Raw genomic sequence first — 18,415 nt, 5'->3', positions numbered from 1 at the left:
TTCACTCATTATAATTTAAATCAGTTCAATTTTCTCACTAAACTTTATACATTTAACATTTTTTGTCACTAAACTTAATAAACTTAATTTTTGGGTCACTGAGCTATTACCCCCGACTAACAGAATGCTCACATCATCTTCCCCGATCATCCTTCCTCTCTCCATAGCTAATTGAAAAGTTACCCACGACGGAGGTAAGATGCAAGATGATAGAGCAACGGATAAGGGACACTACCACCTGGGTTTTGGTCGGAACTAGACAAGGAACTCATTGGTGAAGGTGGTGAGGTGCAACGGCGACAGAATCAGTCGGAAATCGCAAAAACCAACAGTGGCGTCGTTATGGATTTTTGACAAAATTCGATCAGTCCTCGACGGCGAACGACGATACTTCACTAAGCGGGATCGGTAGGGGTTTTACCGGAGCACAAAGACGCTTCCGATGTCGTAGGCGGCGGCACTCACCAACGAACAGTGACCAAGACCAAACGGTGAAGGGCGTTGAGCGACTTTCTCACAATTTACGATGTTTTGAGGATCGATTTTGGGTAGTTGGTGGTTGGGGTTTACTCAGGAGGTGACAATGGGACTGCAGGTGGCGACGGTGCAAGCCACCGTTAGCCGACTACGATGGATCGAAAGGGAGATAAGTTTTTAGAAATGAAATGGAGAGAAATTTAAGGGTGAAGAAGAATAAATAATTAATAAAATAATATTATTTAACGCCGTTTGTGGGGAAACGGCTGAGTGATCAAATTTGCCAATTATATTAAATTAAGTGATAAAATTGATCAGTTTTAAAGTACAGTAGGTGAAATAGGAAATAAAGAAAAGTACAAGAATGATCCGTGTAATTTACGCTTTTCAAATTTAGTATAAAATCCAAAACCCTAGGATCGCCTCCTCAAATCTTTAGGCCGACGAAACTCGGCTATAAAAACTAAAACTACAGTGTTGTCTCCCTCTTGATCTTCACTTCTTCTGGGTGGACGAATCCGTGGAGCTTGATTTCTCAAGGGAGATATTCAGTTGGAATATTTTTTCCTTGTTTGGTTTGAAGGAAAAAGAGCTTATAAACTGAAACCTGTGTGTGTTCTTTCCGTTTTAAGCTTTCATTACTGCAATTTATTGTTAATTTCTAAGCCTCTGCTACTAGTTTTATTGAAGAAATGGTATTCGTATTTATCTTTTCTATTTTAATTGATTTATTTTATTTTTTGCCTATGTATTTTCATGGGAATTTGTTCAGGGCTTTTATATTTATTTTTCTAGCTTATTGAAACTGCCTGTAATTTTTTTAAATTTGCTTAGCTTTTCCTTGAATATAAAGAAAATAATCTCATAAATATATCTGGGTTTGATTTATTTTGCCGAAAGCAAACTCTTAATCGGATGTGTATTAAGCAATGACTTCAAATTTGAATTTGTTGCCCAAATCCTTTTTAATTTAGCCCTTCTGATCTTGGTTTCGCTGCAGATCAATAGTAAACATGGTTCAATATAATTTCAAGAAAATCACTGTCGTACCAAATGGGAAGGATTTCGTAGATATTATTCTCTCTCGTACCCAACGTCAGACGCCGACAGTAGTCCACAAAGGGTATGCGATTTCCCGTCTCCGCCAGTTCTATATGCGCAAAGTGAAATACACCCAACAGAATTTTCATGAGAAGCTTTCGACAATAATCGAGGAGTTTCCTCGCCTTGATGATATCCATCCTTTTTATGGTGATCTTCTTCATGTCCTCTATAACAAGGATCACTACAAGCTTGCTCTCGGCCAGATAAATACAGCTAGAAATCTCATTAGCAAGATTGCTAAAGATTATGTCAGGCTATTGAAGTATGGTGACTCGCTATATCGGTGCAAGTCGCTCAAGGTTGCTGCTCTTGGTCGAATGTGTACTGTCATAAAAAGGATTGGCCCTAGTCTTGCTTACCTTGAGCAGATTAGGCAACATATGGCAAGGCTTCCATCTATTGATCCCAATACTCGAACCATCTTGATTTGTGGGTACCCCAATGTCGGTAAGAGTTCATTTATGAACAAAATCACCAGGGCTGATGTGGATGTCCAGCCTTATGCTTTCACTACAAAATCGCTCTTTGTGGGTCATACTGATTACAAGTATCTGAGGTATCAAGTAATTGATACACCTGGAATTTTGGACAGGCCATTTGAAGATCGAAACATTATTGAGATGTGCAGCATTACAGCATTGGCTCACCTACGAGCTGCGGTGTTGTTCTTTTTGGATATATCTGGGTCATGTGGATACAGCATTGCCCAGCAAGCAGCCCTTTTTCACAGCATTAAATCTCTCTTTATGAACAAACCCTTGATCATTGTTTGCAATAAGACTGATTTGCAGCCATTGGATGGCATTTCCAAGGAAGACAGGAAATTGGTCGAGGAGATGAAATCTGAAGCCATGAAGACTGTGATTGGTCAAGGAGGTGAGGCTGCAAATGAAGAAGGGGTGCTGTTGACTATGAGCGCTTTGACTGAGGATGGAGTGATTGCTGTGAAGAATGCAGCTTGTGAAAGGTTATTGAATCAGAGGGTTGAATTGAAGATGAAATCAAAAAAAATAAATGACTGCCTAAATAGGTTTCATGTTGCATTACCGAAACCACGTGATCAGAAGGAGCGACCTCCTTGCATACCTGAGGCAGTTTTGGAGGCTAAAGCTAAGCAAGCAGCAGAGGAGGTGAAGAGGAAAACTGAAAAGGATTTGGAGGAGGAGAATGGTGGTGCTGGTGTATACTCTGCTAGTTTAAAGAAGCACTATTTATTGGCAAATGATGAATGGAAAGAGGATATACTTCCTGAAATTCTTGATGGTCACAATGTGTATGACTTTATTGACCCAGATATCTTGTTAAGACTTGAAGAGCTGGAGTGTGAAGAGGGTCTTCGACAAGCGGAAGAGGAAGGTGATGAGTTTGAGATGGATGGCGAAGAATTATCCCCGGAAGAGCAAGAAGCACTAGCCGAGATTAGGAAAAAGAAAAACTTGCTTATTCAACAGCATAGGATGAAGAAAAGCACAGCAGAAAGTCGGCCCATTGTTCCTAGAAAGTTCGACACTGATAGAAAGTTCACAACAGAGAGAATGGGCAGGCAGCTATCTTCTTTGGGTCTGGATCCCTCTCTTGCAATTGATCGTGCTCGTAGCAAGTCAAGGGGCAGGAAAAGGGAGCGGTCTGTTGACAGGGGAGAGGCTGATGGCTGTGATGCTATGGATATAGATGGCACCCAAGCAAGCAAAAAGCTATGCTTGAGGTCTACATCTCGGTCAAGGTCACGGTCACGGCCTCCTAGTGAATTTGTACCTGGTGAGGGCTTGAAGGATTCTACTCAAAAGGTTAAGGCGATCAAATTGGCAAAGAAATCTGTTAAGAAGAGGAACAAGAATGCTCGTCGTGGAGAGGCTGATAGGGTTATTCCAACATTGAAACCAAAGCACCTGTTTTCTGGGAAACGTTCAATTGGAAAGACACAAAGGCGTTAAGACTTGTAAGGCTATTCACAAGCAATATTCTTAGTTTTTCTTTTTCATTTAATGATGTTCCATCAACCATGCATTCCCTGTGGGTAGTTTGTTATTTTTATTAGGCTTAAACTAAAAATAAGTCTAACTATATCTTCTTCTTTTTCTTTTAAGCCCTTAAACTATTTTTTAGTTAAAATAATTTCTTAAACTATTATATGAAACCATTTTAAATATCTAAACTATTTTTTTTTGGTCAAAATAAGTGCTTAAACTATGCTGTCTTTTTGCTTTAACCCTCCAAATTATTTTTGTTGTTAAAAACAAATACTTAATTTTGTGTGACATGTCAACATCTTATTGTCAAAAAAAAGAGAATTTTTTAACTGAAAAAGTGATAGGACCTAAAGTATCACATAGGGGTGTACATTAATCATTTAAACCCGATTAAACCAATTGAACCAAATTTTTTTGGGTTAGTCGATGGTTAATTTTATGTTTGGTCGGTTAACGGTTAGTGATTTTTTCCAAAATTTAGTTTCCGGTTAATTTGGTTCCAAATCGGTTAATTAACCGAAATTTTTAAATTTTAATATATTATTTAGATTATTTATATATTACTTAGTTTTATGAGTGTTTAAATTTGAGATTTAACCGAATTAACCAACCGGATTAACTGAAAATGTTGAATATTTAATGTATAATATATATTATTTAAAATTCCGATTAATTCGGTTAACTGACGAATTAATCGTACTTTGTTCAGTTCGGTTAAAAAAATTTCGAAAGATTTTGGTTCGGTTAACGGTAGAAAAATTCCGGTTTATGATTTTAGGCTAGTTTGGTTCGGTCGGTTAACCGAACCAACCGATTGAACACCCCTAGTATCACATATAATGGTTTAGAGATTTATTTTGACTAAAAATTAGTTTAGATTCTTTAAGTTAAAAAAGAGTATAGTTTGGGAACATTTTTTGTACTTTAAGCGTCGTGCGTGAGTTATGCTATGGATTAATAACTTTTTGAACAGTTTTGATAAAGATTGTTTGAATGCGGTTGAACATTAGGACTTTAATGCAGGACTTGCCATTATTTCTACTTGCTTGCCACCAAAGATGGGTTCACTTAATTCTGTTGTGTTTTTGCCTTGCAGGAGATCAAAAGAGCCTTTTATTTTGAGCGTTGAGGAACATTTGTATTTTTGGCTTTAAATTGGGAGACTGATGAAATTTTGTTAATTTGTCTTGGGAGTTTACAACTATGCATGCAATTTATGCTCTCTTTTCATTTTTGTGTTTTCGATGTTCGTTTTAGATTGTTGTCCAACGAACTGCCGGTTTTGATTTTTTTTTTCTGTACAAACTATTAAAATAGTCCTCTTTATTTTTTGGTCTGATTGATTCTGGTCACTGATTCAAAAATTAAGTGCGGTTAGACCTTTACATTATTGATTCATTCGAGTTTAGTCCTTTAATTGTTAATTCTAGCTAACTCGTTATTGATTTGGTCTGATCGTTGTTTTGAGCCTTTTATTTTTTTTGTTTGTTTTGACTCGACTCGACCCATAAATATGTACTCTTCACTTAACTTTAACCCAACCTGAATTTTTAGTGTATAGATATGATTTGACCCGTTCCGGTATAAAATAAGAATTTAATTAAAAAGTAATAAAGTTTTGAAAGGAAATTACATTATTATCCTCGAATCGGAGTTTTTTCACCTTTCACTTGAATCGTTGCATCTCGATCTCAACCCTTAAAAAAATCCAACCTAACTCGGTCATAATTCATTTTTTTTTCAAAAAAAAAAAATTTAACTCAGTCAGAATTCATTTTAGTAAGTCTAGGGTATTCTTTAATCTCTAGAATATACAATCAATTCTTTATTCTCTATGAGCATAAAGGCTATAGCGTCGTCTAACTTTTTTCTATTGAGCATTTTGTCTAGTTGATCTTCAGATTATGGTTTTAACTATGATTCAATAGGGTCAATATAATAAATACAGTTATTCATGAGAAGAAATATTCAATGTCATTGTGAGTTTTTTTCACTGCAACATGCGTAGGCATAAACTGTAATTATATGGTTGTCTAAATAGGTAACATCCAAATTTAACTTTTAAGGCGATCACATAGAATATGCATAGCTTTCATGTTTAGCCAACTGGTCTTTCCCCTTTGTTTATAGTTGGGGAAGTGGGGATCATTTACCATCTGTTGAGCCTAATGCTTAGGTGCTGGTGTATTCCCATCTAGTTTCGAGGGCGGTGCTAGCGTGTATACCAGTCTTTGTTCATCTTTTTGTTACCAACGGTTCAATTCGTTAATTTTTTTTGATAGAAAATTTCCTTTCAATCAAATGTGCTCGTGCTATACTGCAAATTTGTCACGATGTTCTATGTAAAACTGCAGTGAGATCGCGAAACATCTTTCGCTTCCACCCTTTAAGCTTCACTGCAGCATGCTTGCAGAAGATGCAATCAAGGCAGCTGCAAAAGATGCGGAAGCTAAACGTGCTAAAATGAATGGTAGTTCGCAGGCTGGTGATGTAAAGTAAGTAGAGGCAAAACAGACTCAGGGGAAGAAAGTACACTACTGGTCCAAAAGGGATGTTTGGTCAAGGGTAAAACTATATTACTACAGAATATATCGTTGCCTTAACCCAGATTTGATGATTATAGCAGCATTAGCTCACTATTGAAATTCATGCAAGCTTTGATTTTATGCTATTTACCGTTGTTTCTGTGTTGTCATGTTGTGCCTGGAATATGGTTTTGCACCTCAGGGGCAGGTGAGACGGTCATCCCCATGAAAATTTCAAATTCTCCTATATTTTTATGCAATGAACGTTCAATATACCTGCATGAATTATGTTTGCAAGTTCTATAAACACTTGGGTGAAAATTGCTTCTCATATAAATTGTGTGGATGTATGATATCCATTAAATTCCAAATAAATTGTAGATTTGTGGTATTTTAAATTGTTTGTCGCAGTTAAGAGATTTTGAATGGATTTTTTAGGGTAAATTACAAATTTCATCATCCACTTTCTTCTCACTATTATTCTGGTCATTAAAGGTTTTTACCCTAAATCACAGGAAAACTCAGAAACTGCCTTCTTACTCATATACACTGAACTTTGCTTCCCATTTTTATAGTTTCAATCCCACCTCTACAATACTCGATCCAGATTAATCGTCAGATTAATCGACTCGAACACCGATGATTATACCCAGAAAAAGTAAGCTACCCTCTAGACTAAATGGGGGAAAAGAGGCAAAAGATATATAAGAGGAAATCACAACACTAGACCTTAAATGCGTCTTCCATGCCTCAAAGTTTACAACATGGTACAGTTTGTTTAATATACACTCAACTGTTTTGTCAAATTTAGAGACCTAAAAAATGCCTTGTTAACCAAACAAGATTCAGAACATACATCCTGAATCTCACTTCTCGTTAACGTTTATGAGCCCCGGCCCCACCCGTCTCGTCTTTTGCAACGAAGAACGAGATGCAAGATATAGAAAAACCAAAGATACGGTAAAATCACAACACGCAATAATCCCTACCCTAAAGCACATTTATCATAAAAGGCGTGACTAAAGAGATTTACATTTCTTATAACTGTATATAATCTTGTAATAAATTTACAAGACTAACGAATTCTGAACTTACTGATCATTTCCAACACCAAGTAGCCACTTTGCAAGATGTGTCAAATATGGTTCTACTTGAGAACTGCTGCTCAAAATTGGTCTCAGACTCTGAAGCTCGGCATTAAATTCCCTCTCGAATTTACTGCAATGTATTACTTAAAATTAGTGTGACGAGAGACATGTACGTAATCGTATAGACATTCTCCACACTTACAGAATGGAGTCAGTAACTGCTGAGTTTCTAGTCATGACTTTTTGACCCTGATATGGATTCTTTGTTTTCCACTGCTTGGACTTTTCGGACCCACCAGAACCATCATACTGCACATCTAACTTGGGAATATCGATAGACGATGAAATTAACCATTGTGTTGCTGCTGCATATTGTAGGCATAATGATTTCAACTTCTCCATTTTCTGTGACGGTAAAAAAAATGAAAGTGAATTTCCCACAATCAAATCTTGTGTATTCATGGGCTATTTCAACTTCTTAGGATATTTCCGAATTCAGTTTTTCACTTGGAAAATTGAAATATGCTTCATTTACCATTTTTTATTCAACTCTAATGGAATTCTGAAGCATCATTTTAGTCTAACTAATAGCAACAGAGAAGCATGCCACTTTATTAAAAGCTGTCCCAAAAGTATTGATAAATGAGAAGCAACAAACCTTTATCAATTCAGGCAAAAGAAGTAAGCATTCTTTCAGACACTTATTGAGGAAAAAATCATGATGCTGGATAACCTGTTACAAACAGAAGGATGTTCAAACATAACTAGCGATGCAATAAAATATGCACAGCATATAGAAGTCTAATTAGTATCATACCTCATCAATGCTTTTTGCAGTCTGGAGTCTACCATGCATCACATGCCAATTGGGTTCAAGGACCTGAAAAGAAGGATTCCAAAACACGTTACCAAAAGATACCGAGCCAACTAAATGAACATCCTAATCTAAGCTCATATTTTATTCCTCGTCCTTTTATGTCCCGTTTCTTTGACAATGCTCAGAGTCAAAACCCAAAGTCCATCTTGCTAGTGGCTTTGACTACCACATATGCAGATATTTCCCAGAGTAAAGAAAAACGGAGGTTCAGTTATGCACCAAAACTGAAAGAAAGTGGAATGAAGATAACGACCATGTATCATATAAGATTCATTTGACTTGATGTGCATTTCCTTCTAGGCTTTACAAAAGTATTCAGAGCAGCTATGGTGAAAAGGATACAAAGAAACCTGCCTCAAATGTTAGGTAATGCAGAAGACTGTTAATAAATCTCAGCATGCTACGACAGAGGAGAGATGATCTAGAGACAGCAGTCCCACGATAATTGAGAGCACGAACTCCCTACAAAATTTGTTCAAGTTATTGGATAACATATAACAAACACATAAAAAGTCACCAGAATTCATCAATAAGTTCAAGTCCATACTTGATGCATTTGCCAAGCTCCACAAAGCTGGCGTTCCACATGCTTACAATGAAAAAGGAAGCGAAAAATCAACTGATATTTTGTTAAAGCTTTTCTTGATATGACAATTGACAGTGGCCACTGAATCTGAAAACATACAAAATATCATGAGCAGAAGGATGAAAATACATGGTTGCACCATGAAATGATGTAAAAGTGATATAGCAATGGATTACAATATAAGAAGTTTCCACTCACCAAGTATAAACAGAAAAGGGAAGAAAAAAAAAACACCGGGGCAGAGCACATTTGGTCAAAAACAAAGAAACAACTGATCTAGTTTGGTTTGGTTTAGGGGTAAATAGTTTCATTTTTGGTTTGAAAAAAACTGGATTAATAATTTGGTTTCAGTTAGTTTTTCAAAAATCCTGAAAGGAAACTGAATGAGAAAACTGAGAATAATATTTATAATGCATGCCCACACACACAACAGATGTTTATTTCATTTAGAATTGTAAGTTCAATTTCTGGGTTTCCTTTTAAAAGGTTATTTATCAAACTTTAGTTGAACCATATATGTTATGTACTACTATTTACTTTGTTTTCTAAAACGTTTTATATGGACTAGTTTCTATTTATGATGCTACAAATTCAGTTCTTAGTAGCACATTTAGGCTTCATCTGTTGCAAGACTAATATTGGGGAAATGGGATGAAAATGAATACCCAGTACACCAAAGCCATTCACTGAATAGGAACTTAGGACTCTTGTTTTGTATTTTAATTATGTTTGACTTGAATTGAGGACTCTCTTAAATATTACTTATTTGAATGCAAAATTAACTCATTTATTTTTTGGCTTATTTAGTAAAATACCAATAAGAAACCAACGCAAACTAAATTACTTCAACTTGGTTTTCATTATAATATGATTTGGTTTTGTTTCAAAAAGTTAGAAAACAAATTCTTAGTTTTTACCACTGAACTTAACCAAACTAAATCATGCTTACCCTGAGAAACTACCATTTAGATTATGTAGTTCTTACAATCGACTATTTTAACTTGATAGAGAAGGTTAAACAAAGTCCAGAAAATATTGGAGGAACCAAACATAATTTTAGTAGAACATATAAACCTCAAGAAATCACATCATCCAAGAGACTCGCCAGACATGGCTACACTCCCTGCTACTAGGCCCCTTTAATTAACTTATTACATTCGAAGGCTCGTTCAAGAATAGACATTGTACACTAGCATCAACAAGAAAAGCATACCTTATAGCTCAAGGAAAATGTCTCAAGACCAGTAATGCTTATTGGCTCCTGGAGATCATTACTATGAGAAACATTCTTGATGTCGAGATCCTTCAGTCTGCTCAATCCTTTGAGAACCGAAGATCTCTCCTGAGAGTTAAAACATTAAACAATATATATATACACACACAATCCAAGTTTCCCCATAAAAAAGAAATTAAGAACAGGGGAATCACTGACCACACAGCATGTTAAGTCCTCATGACAAGGATCTGCAGCAGCAGCTGTGGTACGCAAAGCTAGATCCAGCAGAGACTACATATTCAAGAAAAATGGTTAAAGAGAAATAAATTCATAAGTCAGATGGCCTGCCCTTTTAATAACATTTATTTGCAGTTTCCTTTTCAAATTTGCTAGAGTTTATTTAATGTATTGTCACATGCACCTCATATGGTGTGTAATCAAAGAAAAAGGGGAAAGAAAAAAAAAAACCTGCAGTTTCTCCACAGAAATCTCATCATGCTTTTTCAAGAGCTCCTCTCGAGCTATATCCATAAAATGAACCAAAAAATCACCCTGCAATTTGATAGCACCTGAATTAGAATGATTACATAAACCATTATGAAAACATATGTATATCATGCAACAATATACAATCTCTCTAAATGTAGGAAATGAATAAGAATAGAAAATTTATCTAGATCCTAAAATTCCAAAATGTAGTGCTGTGTTTGCATGATCATTCCATGAAGGAACTCAATTTTGAAATGATTTTAATATATAAAGCCAGAACATACAGGAACTATTTGAGACTGCCTTTATTTTCCTTTTGTCTCTCCCCACTTGGACTCCGGCTCTCTATCAAAAATACTTTCATCCCTCACTTCTATCAGTCCCTCCCTAAGATGCCAAGTCAGTACTTGTCCAGAAAACCAACTATATCTCCGGTCAGTAACTACACCTTTTCATTGCCACCAATATTATATTATCAGTTTTGCAAACACCTGTATTTTCTTTTTCCTATTATCTTCTTAGGGTCTAACCCTAGCCACTTTTTTACTTTGTAACTTTAACTATTGGATTAAAAGTTTTTTCATCCTTGTCCATTTCCATTATTCTGACCAAGCAAAACCTTGCGATAATAAAAGATGAACCAACCTGAAAGATCAGCAAACCCACAGACATCATCCATGCAAATTGGAAAAGTTCAGACTAACTAGGATCAACCCAATTCCTACGCAAACCAGACATGACTCAACCCCAGCACCAACCCAAAATGACTCAAAACTTGCATCAAGTATATTTGTTTTCTTCTTTCAATCTTAATTTGAATCTAGTCTAACAACTATAAACACAAAACAGATTGCAGCAATGACCTAAACTAGATTAGAAAAAAATTGGCGTTTTGAACGAGGTTATTAACGAGGCCTTCAAATCTTATCAAAAAAAAGATTAGAAAAAAATTGAAAAAAGAAAGTGACTACCACTGCTACCGTGCACAGGAACAATTATGGTTTTGGCGTTTTGAGTTTTACAAAGCTGAACTAAGTACTGATGATGTCAAAGAACTAGTCAGAAATGGTCACAATGTGGCTTAAATATTGGCTAACAATAAGATAAACCAAATCACAGCTTGACCTATATGAATACTGAATGCCAAGCATGAACTGCATAAGGCTATTGAAAACTTGGCAATGACATGCACATTCATCAAAAGCTGTAAAGTGGTCTGCAAAAAAATGGTCCGCATCTCCTATGTTGCTTGAAGTACCCATGTCTAACACTCATTTCCAACACATGGATATTGGGTTATGACCTCCAAGGATCCTCCAAATACATGAAAAAAACTCAGAAAAGTCCAACCATGCCTGTATCCAACACTCACAACCAAGTCTATACATAAATAAAGATGGGTTTCCATCCCAAAGTATAAAATATTTAACATATTTACCTGGTCAAGAAGAAGATAGTGCTTTATATACCGCAACTTTCCTATTAGATCGTACTACAACGGTAGCAAGGAAGCCATCAGACAAAATCAGAAAATTCTCTTAATGGATGACAAAAACAAATAAAAACACTAAGATTTGCTTGCAAGTTACTAAGTAATAACAACTCATCGAGCTCACCTTTTCTTTGACAAGGCTTAAGAGTTCACCACTGGCAAATTCATAAGCAGCTTTTACACACTCAAGGTATTGATGGTTGGATCCAAAAGTCATTAATTTAGAATTCTCAGACACAGGCACCTACAATAACATCTAGTAAGCAGTATGTCACAAAGCAAACGGGAGGACAAAGGAGGTCTCTATAGAATCAAACCTGAACATTGTACCCACATTCTCTCATGACATTTAGATATTTTCCAGTAGTCAATATTGTACCCGCAATATTTGCAAGGAAACTAGGAATGTCCTTCTTAAGACTATAGCGCTGCCTCCAATACTTAGCATCGTAATCTTGAGTAAGGCTCTCCTACAAAACCTAAAATTTATAAGCATAATAACCTCAAAATTGAAGCACAAATTACTGTGGACAGAAACAATATACCTTTTGAAGAGAATTATTCTCGGCAATAAAAAATTCACCATATGGATCATCAATTACTCCTTCATAGATCCACCTATTTGTTGGAAAACACCCATGATGATTAATTTAACTATAATGCTTCATAAAGCCCTACAACTCTTCAGTAGGAAAGAAACTAGGCAAAATTAATGGTATTTTTTATGTTGAACACATTGATCAAACTATAAAGTAGGCATAGGAATGGAGTGAAAAATGGAGTAGGGAAATAGTCTGATTTAACTAATTTTGGATTTGGGTCCCTTATAATTGGATAACATTTCAGATAGAACATTTACTACCCATGTTGGATTCAGGCAGTAACCTTAGGATATTCAATACCCAAATCCAATTTGGTTTTGGTTCAGAGAAAGTCAGTATCCAAATTCATTTTTAGTTTACTGTTTTTTTTAATCAATTTATGGTTGCTTTTATTTTCAAATTTGGATTTTTATCATCTAAGCTTTTTGTTTGTTGCATTTTAAAAGTTGTTTGTCGTTAGCTGTGTGTAAACTTGAATTTTAATTTAATTATTGTTAGATTTTCATACCATTATTTTGACAGAAAGAAATTGACTTAAATAATCGAATATTTTCTTCTTTGATTTTATATTTTTGTTATGTAAAAGAAATGTAAAAAATTGAGTATTTCAACAGATGGTTAATGGTTATATCTCATTCAGATTAGAATTTAGATAATAATATTAAAATTCAATTAGATAATAAACAATTCAATTATCATGAATTGAATTCAGATATGGATATTTCCCGTGGCATTCCAGCTTAGTCATAATTTTAAGACTTAACAAGATGAGTTTCCTAAATACCTATTCTAGAAACTGTATTCAATTTCCAAGCATTTAAATCTTAAAAAAATTTAAAAATAGATCGTAAACAAATGTGTAAGAAAATCATTGTAGGTCTTCATAAACTGTATTCAATTTCCAGGCATCTAAATCTAAAAAGGCTAGATACAAGTTATAGATAGATGCCTCAAGATCAACCTAAGAAATAGATCGTAAATGCATAAGCATTGAATGCCAATCCAAATATGCAACTTTTCCTGAAGAATAGAGCCTTGATTCAAAAACAAGACACTAGTCAATAAAATTACTTTTTTTAGAATGATCAGAGTTTACTTTAGAAATCAAATTTCCATGTTATCAATGACTTGAATTTCTCCAGTAAAGTGGAACATAGTCTTCTTGCAACCATAATTTTGTTGTGAGAATTGCAACATGTAATATGTTCAGTCAACCAATACTTATCATCCCTAGTGACGGGGAGAATTTTCAATTACTAGCCATAGGATGTTTGACATAATTTTAACTCATTTCTATACGAAGGGTGTAAATAGAACGTGACATGGATGGTAATAAAGAAAGCTAACTACTAACACTTTCAAACACACAGGACCAGACTAAACAAAGCAACTCTATCATTTCAGATACAGACCACATGTGAGTTCGGAAAAACGCTATTAGTCTGCTTAGCACTCATTCTTTCTCAGAACGCCAAGACTTCAACCAACACAACCCCCAGCATAAACCACGAACCTCACCAGATACCCATATTTTAAGCAAATCTTTTCAATTATTTCATCCAAACATGCCAAGTCAGTCAGGCCTGATATTCAAGTTTTCTTGTTGTCATTTTAGATTGCTTTCCCTAATCCTATAACAATGAAAATATATAGATAGTAGTGAAATAATTGACAAGCATTCCATATTAGTTGATGTTTCTTTGAGAAAAATACCTCAGAAACACATTTTTCCACTCCCCAACTATAATATATTTTGTTGCAAAAATAGTGTGCAGAATCAGATACACAATCATGCAGGACATTCTTAACATAACAAGATGAAGTAAAAACTCTTGAAGATTACAGACATTTATGCATAAGTAACAAAAACCCGATATGCTGCAGTCATTACAGGGTACAGGGGGGGTACCTTTCCAATATGCTAAGGTAAGCATTGCTAGCAGAATGGGTCATTTTTTCCAGCAATGACCTCACTGCACTATCACCGGCCATAGCCTTAGCCTGAAATCAAGTAAGAAAATTGGACAAAAGAAACAAACATCATCTCTTAAGTTGTAATGCAATAATAAAAGACTAAAATAAATAAATTTTCCTCCATAAACCAACTACAAAACATCTCACCTGGCTCTGCAACAAATTAAGCACTGTAGAACCTGCATAATTATTAGCTGAAACCTTCCTTATCACAGTGGACAATGCTTGCATGGAGCCCATCATGGGCTGCGAACACATGGAAGTAAGCATCCTTAGTGGTACATTCTAGAAAAACAAAAGAATTAAGAATAGAGCCAAACCTGACAATAAAACCACAATCCTTGAATAGAAAGTCTTCTAAGTCTAAATTGGTGTTCAAGCTGTGCAACCATGGCCTGATAATCCTGATCAAGAAAGTTGACAGATAGCGAGGAAATGATTATGCAGACTGTCAAAAGAGAAATCATGAAACTATTTAACGGAAAAGTCATACAAAATAAGAAATATGATAAACAAACCACTAACATCCTACCTAAAAATTCTACTGACCAGGGAACTATAGGTTTCAATTGACAGAGACATAAAAAATGTCAAAGGGAGTTGGAATTTTCTCTACAATTCTATTTAAAACCTCAGAGTCCTATTTTCTCAATGGCTTTAAAAACGTGAAAGATGATGCATTTTCCAACTATAAATCCCATCATATCATTGCATCAAGAGAAAAAGCCCATCATTTATCAATTGCGAACATCTATGTCAAATAAACTAGCAACCCTGCACCTTGAATACAGTCACAACTCAATTGGTATATAATGATCTGCTTGACAAAAGAAAAAACTATAGAAAAAGAAAACCAAGGTGTGCGAATTAGACAATAATAGCCACTGCAATAAATAATAATGTTTATAATGATGGTAAAGGACAGAAGGTCGGACCACTTTTTGAATAGAAAGAAATGTTACAGAAGAACAATGCAATATTATCTAATAAAAAAGAATTGTAGCCTAAAGAACCTACCAAAAGGAGTGCCCTCAATGCAGCAGCAAAGGCATGATTGACAAGGCCATTCTTGACCTGAGATCTGGACTCTACAAACTCATCAATCAACAGAAAGCTCTCACACAAAGGAAATATCCGTTTTGCTAATTCCTGCAATGGTGATCTCGATCAGTTAACTATTGTTCAGAGGCACCTGAGAAAATCACACATGATACATTTGCAACACCATCCTATCAATTGTTCATATAGGCAAAAAAATTATCAAACATGGCCCCCATCATACTCCTAACTAAAATACTCCATGGAACTAATTTATCGATAGTTTTTAGGGGAATTATTTTTAATTATAGGAATATATTTTTTATCTTCAATTCCTATCAAAAAAAAAAAATTTATCTTCAATAATCTGGACTCTAAACCAAGTGAGCTTGAAGAGTCCCTAAAGAAACCCATGCTCAAGTAGCCTGCTACTAGAGGTTCTTTACTTTAAGAAATTGAATCAATGCTAAAATGCAAGTCCCTGTCATGCTTAATGAAGAATGATCAAAAAGCACTTATAGCAGCAAGGTACTGCGTCGAGTTTTTTCAATGACCGTAACAGAAAATTTCCAGAGCAAAAGTAATTCAGCCACAAAGGGTAGCTGAGTACTTGTTAGTGCCAACAGAAGAAAATTTCTAACCTGAAGTGCTAAATCCATGGATGCATCAATCTGGAAACTAACATCAGCCTTTCCATGCACTCGTTTGATTGAAATATATCGTCCTTCAATTCCAACCAATGCAAAAAGGAGATCATCAATGACAATAAGTTCCTACAAACCAAATTAAACAATTAATACCTACACTATTTGTCAGATCTTCACAGATTACAACAAATTGATAGAAATAGAACAAAACTATAAGTCAACAGTTGCAAGTACAATCCACGTGAAGTAGAATAAGACTAATGCACATAACAAAGAAAATACATCCATATGCAGATCCACATCTGCTCTCAAAACAATTTTATGAATAAAACAAAAGAAAATTCATCTGAAACGCTGCATTTTTTCTCCAAAATGTGCAGCCCCAAAATCTCATAGAGCTCATAATTTTCACCCATCTCCATGTAAACTAGAAATAAAAAACAGTTTAGGCTTATACGAAAGGGGCAAAACAAGAAAGAGGCACTGGTTTAAAGACAACAGTTCAACTCATTAGCAGCAAGTGCCACAAACATATAAGATTAATCAACAGAAGATTGGATAATTCTGTTGGCGACCAAAAACTACCAGGTTGTCTAAATTTTCATAAATGAAACTAAAACTGAGTTCCAACAGAAGCTAATCAGACCAACATTAACGGCATGGGTATTCACTCAGTCAGTAGAGCGCAGCTCATCACAGATATTAAAATAACACATTGTACATCTTTCATAGCAAACTCATTACTCTCTAATAATATAACCATAATTATTCTACATCAGGAAAAAATTGCAAGTAAAATTGCAAGTTCAGTTTACTTATTAATCGATTAAAAAATGTACAAAAAAATAATCTATGGATCCAATATTTTTAACATCAGTTTTTTCTTTTAAAACAATAAAGGTAATTGAGCAGGAACTAGCATTATTTAAGCTTAAGTAAAGAATACCTGAACCGCAGCATCGTAACAACCGATTGGATTTTCCAATCCAGAGCTGATTAGGGACACAAACAAAAAGATTAAGCTTAAAAATAGAGCTAAAATAAGAAAATCCATAAAAAGCGAAACGAAGATTAAATACCTGAACGAATCCGAAGGAAAACCCTTCCCATCAGCTGCCAAACGAGATGTCCCCTTTATTTCCTGGGAGAAACATTAATCTACCATTAACAACTAAGAAGAAGCTACATTAACTTGAAATAGACGACGATAAGAGAGCAAAAGGAATTGTTAGGTTTAGGAAATGCGTTCCATTTGTTCTAATCGTTCCTTTTTTTTTTTTTTTGTAAAATGAATGTAGACAGCCATGAAGGCTGTAGATTTTTAAAAATGCGAGGAAATTTGGAACCGCAAGTTCCTTCTTTCCGATTGATTCTCGAGAAAGTGAGAGGGAGAACAGAAGAACCTGATGAAATCGGCCGGTGAGAAAAGGTCTGTCGAGATTCCAGCGAGGGGTTGACGGGCAACTTGATTCCATTTTTGGTTCCTTTTTTTTTCAAACGATTTGAATATGAAGAAAAATCCTCTACATACTAAAACATGCCTTTTCTTTTTCCTGAGGGATTTAACAGTGCGATTTTTCTCTTAATTTTTCACTTCAGAAAGAGCCGTAAAAAGGTAAAAAGTACTAAACAATCACTAAATTTTAAGGCAAATTACGTATTTAGTTTCTAAAACAGACCTTAAATTATACCTAAAATTTAAACTATACCTAAAATTTAGTTTTTGTTTCATTTTAGTACCCTATTCAAAATTTAACCTTAAATTTTGAAAAAATCAAATGTTTAAGAACTAAAACAGATCAAAACTGATAGTTTAGGTACTAAACGTGTTAAATATCTAATGGTGGGGTATTAAAATGAAATAAGAACTAAAAATTAGGTATGATTTTGAAAAAAATTAAAGGTTTAAATATTAAAACGGATCAAAACTTATAGTTTAGGTACTAAATTCATAATTTACCCTAAATTTTATAATTTTTCTAATTTAATCTTTAAATTATGACTTAAATGAGTTGTAATAAATCTAAATTCGTAATTTTAATTCCAATTTTTAAGTGTGTTAAATTTATTTTTTTTCCATTTTAATGGATATCGATTGTTATAGTATTAATAGATGAGTCTAGATCACGCGTCGCACTCTAAAATACACCATTAATTATATTATTCTTATTAAATAAATATAAAAATATCTATCCATAATTAATCATTTATTATTATTTAGATTAATTTTTTAATATGAATATAATTAAATTATAATTTTTATTAAAAATTATAATTACATTAGGAACTTTTATTTGTTTAGGATTGAAACATTTAATTTATATGAGTTT

The 18,415-nt window shown here is 34.6% G+C and overlaps 2 protein-coding genes across 2 annotated transcripts; one reads left to right on the top strand and one right to left on the bottom strand.

The window, feature by feature from the left end:
• Positions 1-926: 926 nt before the first annotated feature.
• On the top strand, positions 927-3,549 carry LOC120142978 (nucleolar GTP-binding protein 1-like). Its single transcript, XM_039157410.1, has 2 exons — positions 927-1,086; positions 1,478-3,549. The coding sequence occupies exon 2, from the start codon at positions 1,491-1,493 to the stop codon at positions 3,513-3,515; it is 2,025 nt and encodes a 674-aa protein (XP_039013341.1). The 5' UTR covers positions 927-1,086; positions 1,478-1,490; the 3' UTR covers positions 3,516-3,549.
• A 3,316-nt stretch (positions 3,550-6,865) lies between these two features.
• LOC120142977 (gamma-tubulin complex component 2) lies at positions 6,866-17,640 on the bottom strand. The gene is made up of 21 exons (XM_039157409.1): positions 17,489-17,640; positions 17,165-17,226; positions 17,032-17,077; positions 16,080-16,211; positions 15,418-15,549; positions 14,721-14,804; positions 14,548-14,646; positions 14,336-14,427; positions 12,370-12,442; positions 12,142-12,294; positions 11,949-12,068; positions 11,771-11,824; positions 10,312-10,395; positions 10,060-10,134; positions 9,841-9,969; positions 8,589-8,714; positions 8,396-8,503; positions 7,982-8,044; positions 7,823-7,897; positions 7,367-7,569; positions 6,866-7,294 (listed from the first exon to the last, which is right to left on the bottom strand). The coding sequence occupies exons 1-21, from the start codon at positions 17,558-17,560 to the stop codon at positions 7,168-7,170; spliced, it is 2,109 nt and encodes a 702-aa protein (XP_039013340.1). The 5' UTR covers positions 17,561-17,640; the 3' UTR covers positions 6,866-7,167.
• Between the last annotated feature and the right edge of the window lie 775 nt (positions 17,641-18,415).

This window comes from Hibiscus syriacus, unplaced genomic scaffold, assembly GCF_006381635.1.
Source record: "Hibiscus syriacus cultivar Baekdansim isolate YM2019G1 unplaced genomic scaffold, ASM638163v2 tig00110833_pilon, whole genome shotgun sequence".
Taxonomy (NCBI): Eukaryota; Viridiplantae; Streptophyta; class Magnoliopsida; order Malvales; family Malvaceae; genus Hibiscus; species Hibiscus syriacus.
This window is presented reverse-complemented; position numbering and strand designations above follow the sequence as displayed.